Source organism: Otolemur garnettii, unplaced genomic scaffold (assembly GCF_000181295.1).
Source record: "Otolemur garnettii isolate 467f Iridium unplaced genomic scaffold, OtoGar3 scaffold00251, whole genome shotgun sequence".
NCBI lineage: Eukaryota > Metazoa > Chordata > Mammalia > Primates > Galagidae > Otolemur > Otolemur garnettii.
The window spans coordinates 134,457-146,483 of record NW_003852646.1 but is presented as its reverse complement, the minus strand read 5'-3'; the positions used below and the strand labels follow the sequence as shown (position 1 = coordinate 146,483).

The 12,027-nt window shown below is 51.8% G+C and overlaps 1 protein-coding gene across 2 annotated transcripts in view; it reads left to right on the top strand.

Annotated features, from left to right (window-relative positions):
- HM13 (histocompatibility minor 13) overlaps nt 1-5,476 on the top strand; it is a 53,400-nt gene extending 47,924 nt beyond the window's left edge. Inside the window, exons 11-13 of one of the 2 annotated variants that reach the window (XM_003802610.3) lie at nt 1,833-1,918; nt 3,986-4,132; nt 5,031-5,476. In XM_003802610.3, the coding sequence (XP_003802658.1) occupies nt 1,833-1,918; nt 3,986-4,132; nt 5,031-5,130 (333 nt within the window). In that variant the 3' untranslated portion in view covers nt 5,131-5,476. The remainder of the gene's footprint in view (nt 1-1,832; nt 1,919-3,985; nt 4,133-5,030) is intronic. The other variant, XM_003802608.3, reaches the window with a different exon arrangement.
- Nucleotides 5,477-12,027: the final 6,551 nt, after the last annotated feature.

Sequence of the window (12,027 nt, the reverse complement as noted above, 5' to 3'; positions counted from 1 at the left end):
AAAAAAAAAAAAAAAAAAAGAACGCAGTCTCCTTGGCCTTCATGCCATTCATTCCCATGATACTCTCTTTGGGAGAACCCATAAAGGAGCCATTCTCTTAGTATTTAGCAGGCCTCTTCTGAGTGCTAGGCATATAGTAGCGAGGAAGACATCTGTGGATCCTACCTTCCAGTCTGCAGGGGCACCCAGAGATGTTCCATTATAGACTGCTGGGAATGCTGTAGGGGAGATCTAGAGAGGGCCCTGAGAGTGTGCAGCCAGCGGACCTACCACATGCGAGTGAAAGCCTCCCCACAGAAGTACATCTGAGGCGGAGTCTGAAGGAGGAAGGAGCATCCTGGACCGCAGAAACTGTACATGCAAAGGTCCTATGGCTGGAGGTGACAGGCTATTGGGGCAGGTCAGATGAGGTTGGAGAAGGAAGCAGGGGGTCATGTCTCACAGGGCCTTCAGGCCACTTGGGAGTTTTGGAGGGTTAAACAGTGGAGCGATGTCCAACTTTGAAATGCTGCAAGCTAAGAATAGCCTTAGGGTCTAGCATGCTTGAGGTTCAATCCTTGGTTTAATATTGAGATCTCTGAGGTTTGGGCTGTCCCCTTCCCACTACCCCCTAAAATGTTAGTCTTCTTCCCCTACAATAGGAGAACAGTCAGAAGGGGTGTGGAGGTAGGCTGCAGTATTCCCAGGAGGGCTGAGCTCAGTGCCTGCATAGCAAGTGTTTCATGAACAGGGCTCTTAATATAATTATCCTTTTCTCCAAACCCATCTTTACCAGGAATCCCAGCACAGATTCTGTGGACTGGACCCCCTTGGATGTGAAGGGGTGAAGCCAGTAACCAGCTGGATCACCTTAATACAGGCTTTAGCAAGTGCTGCCTATGTAGCTGTTATGTCATTAATTATCATCATTATAACAGTATCTCCTGGAGCATTTGCTAAAATGCAAACTTACAGCCCCAGACCTTGGGAAGCAGGATCTCTGGGAATAGAACCTAAGACAGGGTCTTACTCTACCCAGGGGGACAGCTTGAGACTCTGTCTCAAAAAAAAAAAAAAACGAAACAAACAAGACAGGGTCTTGATGGGCAGTGCCTGTGGCTCAGTGAGTAGGGTGCTGACCCCATATACCGAGGGTGGCAAGTTCGAACCCAGCCCCAGCCCAACTGCAACAAAAAATAGCCAGACATTGTGGTAAGCGCCTGTATTCCTAGCTACTCAGGAAGCTGAGCCAAGAGAATTGTCTAAGCCCAAGAGCTGGAGGTTGCTGTGAGCTGTGATGCCATGGCACTCTACTAAGGGCAACAAAGTGAGACTCTGTCTCAAAAAAAAAAAAAAAAAAAAAAACAGGGTCTTTCTCTGTCACCCAAGCTAGGATGTGGCTGAGACTACAGATGCACACCACTGCAGCTGGCTAATTTTCTTACTTGTTACAGAAATGGGATCTTGTTATGTTGCCCAGGCTGTCTCTTGCTTCTGGCCTCAAGAGACCCTCCATCTCAGTTTCCCAAAGTGCTGAGATACAGACATGAGCCATTGTGCTGGCCAGGAAGTTGCATTTTGAACTTGGTGTCCCAGGTGATTCAGATGCTGCCTGCTAGACTCCTGGGAACCCTTGAAGTTCTGCATACTTGAGGGGTTTTGTCTGTGTTTCTTAGATTCTATTCTGGGAGAAGCAGCCCAGCTCTGGGTTCAGACCCAGCCAGTGACTTGCTCTGAGAACCTGGTCTAGTCACTATCCCTCAGTCTAGCCCAGAAGAGGGTTGGGGTACTGGGCATGACCTAGAACAGGTTCCCTGGCCATCATTGCCTGACCAGCTTGTATCCTCTTGCAGCCTGCTCTCCTGTACCTGGTCCCTGCCTGCATTGGTTTTCCCGTCCTTGTGGCACTGGCCAAGGGCGAAGTAACAGAGATGTTCAGGTAAGGAAGAATAGGGGACAGATGTTCATATGGGTACAGGTGCATCTGTGGGCAGCCAGTGGAGCCAGAGTTGTTGGTACATGTTTCTGGGGAACATTCCTGCCACCAGCTTCACCTCTCACCCTTTCCACCATAACATGGATGCCTCACCTGTGGGCACCAGCCAGAACCCTTCCCTGGGCCAGGAGTTGGGAGGGCAAGGCCTAGGGGCCCTCTAGGCAGCCCCCACATCCAAATGCCACATGGGTCATGAGAACAGAATGGCTGGTGTGGATTTCTCTCTCAGCTGCCTGCTGTCAGGAGCCCTGGGTTTCCAACCTGAGTGTGTCACCAGGTGACTTTAGAGATTTTCTTCCCCCTCCCCTGGCTTCAGTTAGCACATGTAAGAAACACAAAGGTGGAAAGTACCCCCAGTGGAAGTCCTGTGTCAGTCCCTGTTCAGCCACCATGTGGCTCTGACCCATAGCTCCTTGCTTTCCTTCCATCTCAGTTTGTGTCTCGTACAGGTACCCAGGGCCATATCCACACCTGCCACACCCCACGCACAGCCCCACCCATACCTCAAAGCCTTCGTGACTCCAGCAGGTGTCTGCCTCCTAGCACCACTGACCCCGCCTGCCAGGAACCTAGAAATAGCTGCCAGCTGTGATTAAAGCTGCCCACTCTGGGGCCTTCCACCCAGCTCCACCTGCCTGGCCTCTAACTTGTCCCTCAAGTGCCTGCCAAAGCCTTCTGTGCACCTGGCTGCCCGCAGGGAATCCTGTGACTCACTCCTCCCCCATACCTGCCTCTGCCCTCCCAGCCTGGCTACCCATATCTCCTGGCCTGGTAAAGCCCTGTAGTTTCTGAGACAATCAGGGAGAGTGGGGAGTGAACTTGGAGTAAATCTGGGGAAGCCCTTGAAGTAGGCATGGTACCTGATCCCCGAGTTCAGCACCTACCTCCCAGAATCCCATCCAGCCCCAGGTCCTTCTGTCCCACTGCCCCTGGGGTAGCCTCTCCAGTTCAGTCCTATTGTGTCTTTACTGGACAAACTCTGAACACCACAGCCTAGGCAAAGAGGGGCCCCTCTCACCTAGTTGGTACCATATATTCTGCCATACAGGCACCCTGCCCCCTCTTTCTGACCTCTATCCCCACCCCTACCCTGGGGGTTCTTAGATTAAGGTAAAAAAGTAGTTGCTCTTTCTCTTCTCTTTCTGTCCATCTCTCTTCCCTGATTCTCCACCTTAGCTTTTGTTTACTTTTCTTTCTCATTGAGACTCACCCTTTCTTAATTTGCTTATTTATTTATTTTAGACAACTGACCAAAACCTTTAGGTCAACAGAGTGAAAAGTTTACATTTACTTTCATATATTTTGTGAAAAAAGAAAAAAAAGGCAAGAAATGCAGGCCGGGCATGGTGGCTCACGCCTGTAATCCTAGCACTCTGGGAGGCCGAGGCGGATGTATCGCTTGAGCTCACCAGTTCTAGACCAGCCTGAGCAAAAACGAGACCCCATCTCTACTAAAAATAGAAAAACTAAGGCAAGAAGATTGCTTTGGCCCAAGAGTTGGAGGTTGCTATGAGCTATGAAGCCACGGCACTCTACCCAGGGTGACAGCTTGAAACTCTGTCTCAAAAAAAACAATGCAGAGATTCCAAATTCCATAGCTCTGAGAGGGAAGACATTCTCATGCCCCAGCCACCCCTCAGAGGCCAGCTTTGTTACACAGACGGTCAGGACACCGTGCACCAAGATGCAGACGTGTGTAGGCAGCCTGCACAACGGTGGCACCCTGAGAACATTCTGTGTCTTGCTTTTTCACAGAATGATGTATCTTAGAGATATTTTCACAGCAGCACATTCACACTTAGACCATCCTTGTTCTTTGCACAGCTGCATAATGTGCCTTTGTAGGTGCATATTTACTATTTTCCAAGGAATACTGGCTTCTTTCCACAGAGTCTGGAAGAATAAAAATAAGCCAGTTCTGTTCCCTGCTCCTTGGAAAGGAAGTCTCTGTCCTCCCTTAGTCTTTCTCTCTCCATCTCTTTTTCTGTCTCTTCTCTGTCTCTCACACAGCTACGAGTCCTCGGCGGAAATCCTGCCTCATACCCCGAGGCTCACCCACTTCCCCACAGTCTCGGGCTCCCCAGCCAGCCTGGCCGACTCCATGCAGCAGAAGCTAGCTGGCCCTCGCCGCCGGCGCCCGCAGAATCCCAGCGCCATGTAATGCCCAGCGGGTGCCCACCTGCCCGCTTCCCCCTACTGCCCCGGGGCCCAAGGTAGGGCAGATAATCCAGCTTTGGGGTACAGGGCAGGGAGCACTCCCGGGGTAGGCACAGGAGGCAGCTCCTTTACAACCACCAGGCAGTCACTGCACCCAGCCATAGTGCTGGGGAGCAGGGCAACCCAGAATTTCCGTGTCCTCACCGGTAAGGTGGGGCTCGCACAAGTGAGCAGATGCAAATGGCCCTTGTAATACATCAGTAGACACTGTTACTATTCACTACGTGTATATATATATAACCTTGGGCAAGTCACTTTCCTCTTTCGGAGCCTTTCTTTCTTCATCTGTAAGTGGGCACATTCCTGCCTCACGGGGTTGATCTGGTGAGGAAATAGAAGTATTGTCCTTGGCATGAACTTACTTAGTGAGCGAAGCCCATAGCAAAAGCTAAGCCAGGGTGTCCATCTTCAAAGCAACACCTTGCCACTTGCCCGGAGAGCAGTCCCTTTCACACTGCTCTGGGGCTGAGTGTTTTGATTCCTGACAAGTACCCTGGGATTCTACACACACACACTCACACACACACCCCCACACACCTTTTCCCCTTTCCAGCAGAAGGTTCAAGATGCTTGGTTCGCACAAGCAGGCCCAACCTCTCTTCCACTGGCCGCTGCCTTGCTGCCTCTTGGCACCATGGGCACAGAGGAACACAGCCGCCTGTCTCAGGCCCACTTAGCCTGGGCCAAGTACTGGAAGGTGCTGGGCAGTGGCTGCAGGGCGGATGTTCTACATGTGCCCAGGGTGGTGCCTGGAGTGGCAAGCAGGTGAGGGGAACAGCAGAGATTCTGCTCTTCCTCCTCCTCTAAATGTATTTTTATTGTTTTATTTTTTGGTCAGTTATGAGGAGTCAAACCCTAAGGATCCAGCGGCAGTGACAGAATCCAAAGAGGGAACGGAGGCATCAGCATCGAAGGGGCTGGAGAAGAAGGAGAAGTGACGTGGCTGGTATCTGACCCTCTAAGGGCCAGACCAGACCGGTGGGGGATGGCCCCAATTGTTGTGTGTGAGCAGAGGGCACTGGAGGCTGAGGGCAGCTCCAGGATGGGGAGGGAGTAGCAGGATCCCTCCAGCAGGCCCTCTTTGGCCTCTGTTTCCCTTTCCCCTTCCTGGCTTTCCTCTCCTCCTCCACATCCCCTGCAGGCAAAGGAAGCCCCAGTTTCCCCCACTACCCAGGAGCCAGGTGGGAAAAGTGGGTGTGATTTTAGATTTTTGTATTGTGGACTGACTTTGCTTCACATTAAAAACTCATCCCATGGCCGGGGCAGGCCACTGTGTTCCTGGAAGAGTTCTCTGCATAAGTACCCAGTGTCTTCTACTGGGTTTGCTAGGTCTTACCTGCCTATCCAGAAACTTTTCTGCAAGCCCCTTCATGGATACCCACCCCAGTGCCTGGCCAGCCCAGCACCCCCAGAACACCCTCTAGCCAGCAGAGGGGGCCCATGAGCCTTTTTTCTTTCTCTTGCTCTCTCCTCCATCTCCCTCCCTCCTTCCCCTCACCATTGGGTTTTCCTTACCTCCCAGCACTTTTGAGGGGCAATGAGGATGTTGGGCAGGTGCTCACTGAGTCCCCCATTCACCTTAGCAAGAGGTGGGGGGAGTACCAGAAGGCTAACCTGACACAGCAAGGGAGCCAGGAACCATAAAACCTGCACCTCCTAGTCCTAATGTCCATATGACTTCAGCTGGATAGGTTCTGAGTTCTAGATTCCCCTACAGGTCAAGCCCCAGTCTCTCCATTCTCCTCATTCCTTGAGTTCTTTCTAAAGTGACTATTATGGGGCAAGTCACAACACAAGGTCCGGTGCCCCTAGAGGCTGGGGCAGGGAGAAATTGGGCCCACTGATTCTGAGAGACCAAGAGCTAGAAATCCTGGGGCCAGGGTTTCCTCAGATGTGCCTGGCCTGCAGGAGATGCTTCCAGTCAATCAGGCAAGGAGGAGCCACAGCACTTATCTACCTACCTGGTATGGGGTCACTAGATGGGGAAACCAAGACAAGAGTGGGTGGGCATTCCTAGCCCAGGGCTCTCCCCTGCCTAAGCTTTCCATTCAAAGGTGGAAAATAACAGTGGCTTCCAGACAGCTTGGAAGTGGCCACAGGACAAGCATGACCAGAGACTAGAGAGCATCACTGCAGCATCTCACTAGGTATTGACGTGTGTCAGTCAATCTTGATACAGAATTTCACTGAATTTTCAGTCTTAGGTTATAGGTGCTATTATTAGCTCCATTGTGAATTGAGGCAGCTTGCCTGTGGACCTTTTTTTTTTTTTACCTCAATCCAAATCAAATTCCAAGTTCCTAAGAATTGTGCAACTCCTCCCCAAACCCCTGGGACTCAGTCACTGTGGCTGGTGTGCTGGGCACCTCCAAGTCTGCCACCTAACTTCTCTGGGCCCAGGACTCTATGGAAAGGAAAGGAAGGATAGAAATTTTCAAAAGGCCAGGGAGGTTCCCTTTCAGGGTCTTCTCAACTCTGCCCACTCCAGCCACCTCCAGGGGGAGGCCGTGTGGTCCTGGAACAAGGCCTCTCTGAGAGCTGCAGAGGAGGCAGGCAGCCCAGGCACACAACGTGGTTGGCTCTGCGGCCCAGAAGCCCACAAAGGCCTCATTGAGTCACTGCCTGCCCCCGGCAGAGGCTGAGGTGGCAGTGGCGCCAGGCGCTTGCCACCTAATGACTGGCCTGGCCTGGCCAGATGTTCCACAGACCTCGGCAGCGGCCGACCAGGGTCTGCCTGGCCAGCCATCACCACAGAGGCCACTATAATTCCAATTAACCAGCTTCAGCTGAGCAAACAGCGGGCAGCGGTGGCCCAGCCCGGGCGGTAGGCCCGGCCCGCAGAGCCTCCGAGTCTAGACTCCAGATGTGAACCGCCACCGCCAGAGTCCCATGGAAAAATGGCACCAGGCCGGGCTTGGATTGGGCCTGCACACTTGGGAGGTGAGGATGGGTGGTTGGGCAGGGCCCCAGGTGGGCCTGGTGCCAGCCTCACCTTGGGGTAGGGGGAGATTCTTGGGAAACTGCTTTTTTTTTTCTTTGAGACAGAGTCTCAAGCTGTCGTCCTGGGTAGAGCGCTGTGGCATCACAGCTCACAGGAACCTCAAACTCCTGGACTTAAGCAATTCTCTTGCCTCAGCCTCCCACATAGCTGGGACCACAGGTGCCCACCACAATGCCCTATTTTTTTGGTTGTAGTTGTCAGTGTTGTTTAGCAGACCCAGGCTAGATTCGAACCCACCAGCTCTGGTGTATGTGGCTGGCACCTTAGCCGCTTGAGCTACAGGCGCTAAGCCAGGAAACTGCTTTAGAACTCCAGAGTTCTGTCCCTGATTTGTTAGGTGTCCTCCTCTGTGCCTCAGTATCCCCTGACAGCAAGATGTAGGACAGAGCTCCAGATAGAAAGCCAGCCGTTCTAAGAGTCCCAGTACACACTTTGTTTTTAATATGTGACTCAATTATGCTAGTACAGTTGACTCTTGAACAAAGCAGAAGGTGGGGGGCACCTACAAACCCCTCCTATGCACAGTCAAATCCACATGTAACATAGCTTCTCAAAACATAACTACTAATAGCCTACTGACCAGAAACCTTACCAGTAAAAAGCAACACATTTTGTATATTACATGTCTTACACACTGCAGTCTTATCATAAAGTAACTGGAAAAAAATAATTTACAAAATCATAATCCAGGCACTATGACTCACTCCTATAATCCCAGCATTTGGGGAGGCTGAGGCAGGAGAACTGCTTGAGCCCCCAAGTTCCACATGGGCAATATAACAAGACCCCATTACTAAAGAAATTACCCAGTCATGGTGGTTCACACCTATAGTCCCACCTGCTCAGAAGGGTGAGACAGGAGGTTCGCTTGAGCCCAGGGGTTTAGTAGTGAGCTATGATGGCACTACCACACTACTCAGGACAACAGAGTAATACTCTCAAAAAAGAAAAAGGGTGGCACCTGTGGCTCCCATATGCCAAAGGTGGAGGGTTCAAACCCCACCCTAGCCAAACTGCAACAAAAAATAGCTGGGTGTTGTGGCAGGTGCCTGTAGTTCCAGCTACTCCGGAGGCTGAGGCAAGAGAATCCAGGGGTCCTCAAACTTTTTAAACAGGGTGCCAGTTCACTGTCCCTCAGACCGTTGGAGGGCCGGACTGCAGCCAAGGGACAAGTCTGCTGCTAAGGACAGGCAGCAGCAGCAAAAACAGCTGACGGTCAGGACATGGCGGGCCAGATAAATGTCCTCTGTGGGCCACAGTTTGAGGACACCTGGCCCAACAGCTGGAGGTTGGGTGGTGCCTGTGGCTTGAGGAGTAGGGTGCTGGCCCCGTATATCAGGTGTGGCAGCTTCCAACCTGGCCCCGGCTAAAAACTGCAAAAAAATAAAAACAGCTGGAGGTTGCTGTGAGCTGTGACATCACAGCACTACACTGAGGGTGACAAAGTGAGACTCTGTCTCTAAAAAAAAAACACATAAAGGAGAGAAAATACATTTACTCTTCATTTACTCTTTTACTTTCAAGTGAAAGTTGGATCATCATTCATCTTTTGAGTAGGCTGAGGAGGACAAAGAGTGGGTCTTGCTGTCTCTGGGGGCAGAGGCTGGGGAAAATCCACATATGTGTACCTACATAGTTCCAATGTGTGTTGAAAGGTCAACTGTATTTTAGACTTATTCAATCATTACAACAACCTTATGAGGAAGCTATCAACATTTTTACAGATAAGTAAACTGAGGCAGAAAGACCTTAAGTGTCCAAGGGGCATTTGAACCCAGGTTGCCTGATTTCCAAGACCATGAAGTTCACCACAGCACTGTTTGCTGAACTGCTGGTTCCCTTCCTTAGGGGTACCGGAGAAGGGATGGGGTACTGGCATCCTCAAAGTCTGATAGACCAGGTCTGGCTTTCGCAAAGTGCTGGGAGCCATCCTATTTCCTCAGCTGTGAAGGAGGTAACAATCTTCATTCCAGGGTGAGTCCAACTTTTTTCAGACCATCAATCAAGACTATACTAGGCTCGGCGCCTGTGGCTCAAGTGGCTAAGGCGCCAGCCACATACACCTAAGATGGCGGGTTCGAATCCCCAGCCCGGGCCCGCCAAACAACAATGATGGCTGCAACCGAAAAATAGCCAGGCATTGTGGCGGGCGCCTGTGGTCCCAGCTACTTGGGAGGCTGAGGCAGGAGACTCGCTTGAGCCCAGGAGTTGGAGGTTGCTGTGAGCATGATGCCATGGCACTCTACCCAGGGGGAGAGCTTGAGGCTCCGTCTCAAAAAAAAAAAAGACTATACTAGATGTGAATTAAGCACCTGGTAACTCGCTGAGGACATAGCAAGGAACAGAAGAGGTCAAATGCCTGCCTGCCCCCAGCTCAAAATGGCTAAATAAATGGATGTCAAATCAAGAGCTATCCCCTGGGCAGGGGAAGTGCCTCCTCCGGTTCCCACAGTCGTGCCTGGGGTGCCCGAGAAACGAAGCAAAAGCCTGTGCAACCCAGGTGGGATTTCAGGTGTCCTTGCACAAATGGGGAAGTTGGGTTCTTCGATAAACGGAGGGGGTGCTAATTGTACAGCGGTTTTCCGGGGGGGGGGGGTGCGGCAAGACAACGGGTCTCACAAAGTGGCTATCAGAGGGAAGGGCCGCTCCTCCCTTCCCACCCGCTTCCTCCTTTTGGGATTCCAGGCCGGGTCGTGGAGGCGGAGGCAGAGGCAGGAGGGGCGTGAGTAGGCTGCATCCTGCCCAGTGTATCAGGAAGGGTCGAGCGGGAAGGAAAGCACCACCCCACCCCCGCCGTGGCCACACCTGGGCTCTCCAGGCGGGCAGGGAGGCCCAGGCCGGCGCCTGGCTCCAGCAAGTCTGGGCCGCCTCCCCGCGCCGCCCCGTGGGGGTTGCCAGATGGGCCGGCCGCCCGCCCAGCAACCCCGGCAGGAAACAGCCGCCGCGGCTGCCAGGAATGTGGGGGTGTGGCTGGGGCTGGCTCCGCCCTCGTCGGGGCGGGGCACAGTGGCCGCCGGAGCCCGGCCTGCCAGCTCTCCGGCGTGGTGGAGACTCGGCTCTGCCACTTTCTGTCCCGGTTTCTCTGGGCAAGTCACTTCGCTTCTCTGTGTCTAAATTTCCCTATCTTTAAAATGGGGCTGCTTATCGCAGCTTTGTTATCACTGTGTGACTTTAGAGCAATCTCTTTCTCTTCCGTCCCTTAGCTTTCTTACCTGGAAAATGGGACGGATTGTTTGTACCTCAGTCCACTACCGGCTGTCTCCACCGCCACATATAAACTCCTGTCCCTGCTGTAGGCCCAGCACCTGGTCCAGAGCCTCAAACAGGAAGGCACTCAGTATTTGTTATATGAACGAATATAAAGGTCTGGCACAATCTGGAGGGCCTAAAATAATATTGGGCACTTCGTAAACGGACACACTCAATCTAATGTTTACCAATGGGTGTGACTTAAGGCAAGTGACTTACCACCTCTGAGCTTCACTTTCCACGGCTCCCTCATGGATGACTGTGCGGATGAAGTGAAATAAATAACCCATGGAAAGCACACATGTTTAATAGAGGATATTTATGGAAGAGTCAAACTTTATATGTATTCGGGCAAATTTGAAGGCAAGGAATTGGGTGGCTTGGGAGAATTTTGTTCTATATAAGTTGATATGTCGGGTGGCGCCTGTGTCTCAGTGGTTAGCCCCATATACCGAGGGTAGCAGGTTCAAACCCAGCCCCAGTCAAATTGCAACAAAAAAATAGCTGGGTGTTGTGATGGGTGCCTGTAGTCCCAGCTACTTGGGAAGCTGAGGCAAGAGAATCGCCTAAGCTCAGGAGTTGGAGGTTGCTGTGAGCTGTGATGCCACTGCACTCTCCCGAGGGCAATGAAGTGAGACTCTGTCTCTAAAAAAATAATAATAATAAAATAAGTTTATATGTTAAACCATATGTTATGTATATTTTGTTTTAGGCTTTTTTTTTTTTTGGGACAGAGTCTCACTTTGATAGAGTCCTGTGGCGTCACAACTCACAGCAACCTCCAACTCCCGGGCTTAGATAATTTTCTTTCCTCAGCCTCTGAGTAGCTGGACCACAGGTACCTGCCACAACACCTGGCTATTTTTTGTTGCAGTTTGGCCAGGGCTGAGTTTAAATCCTCCACCCTCGGTATATGGGGCTGGTGCTCTAATCACTAGGCCACAGGCGCCGCCCTGTTTAGGCTTATTTTTTGAGACAGTCTTTGCCACCGTTGGTAGAGTGCCATACTGTCATAGCTCACAGCAGCCTCAAACTCTAGGGCTCAAGTGATCTGCTTGCCTCAGTAGCTCCAAAGTAGCTCGGACTACAGGCCCCTGTCACACCACCTTGCTAGTTTTTCTATTTTTAATAGAGATAGGGTCTTGCTATTACTCAGGCTAGTCTTGAACATGTGAGCTCAGTCAATCCACCCGCTTTAGCCTCTCAGAGTGCTAGGATTACAAGCATGAGCCACCTCTGCCAGCCTATTTTGTATTTTTAAAATGTTGAGCCAGGTCGGGTGGTGCCTGTGGCTCAGTGATTAGAGCACCGGCTCCATATTACCGAGGGTGGCGGTTCAAACCCAGCCCGGCCAAACTGCAACCAAAAAATAGCCAGGTGGGACGGTGCCTGTGGTTCAGTAGGTAGGGCGTCAGCCCCATATAACATGGGTGGTGGGTTCAAACCCGCCCAGGCCAAACTGCAACAAAAAAATAGCAGGGCATTATGGCGGGCACCTGTAGTCCCAGCTACTCAGGAGGCTAAGGCAAGAGAGTTGCTTAAACCCAGGAGTTGGAGGTTGCTGTGTGCTCCATGGCACTCTACC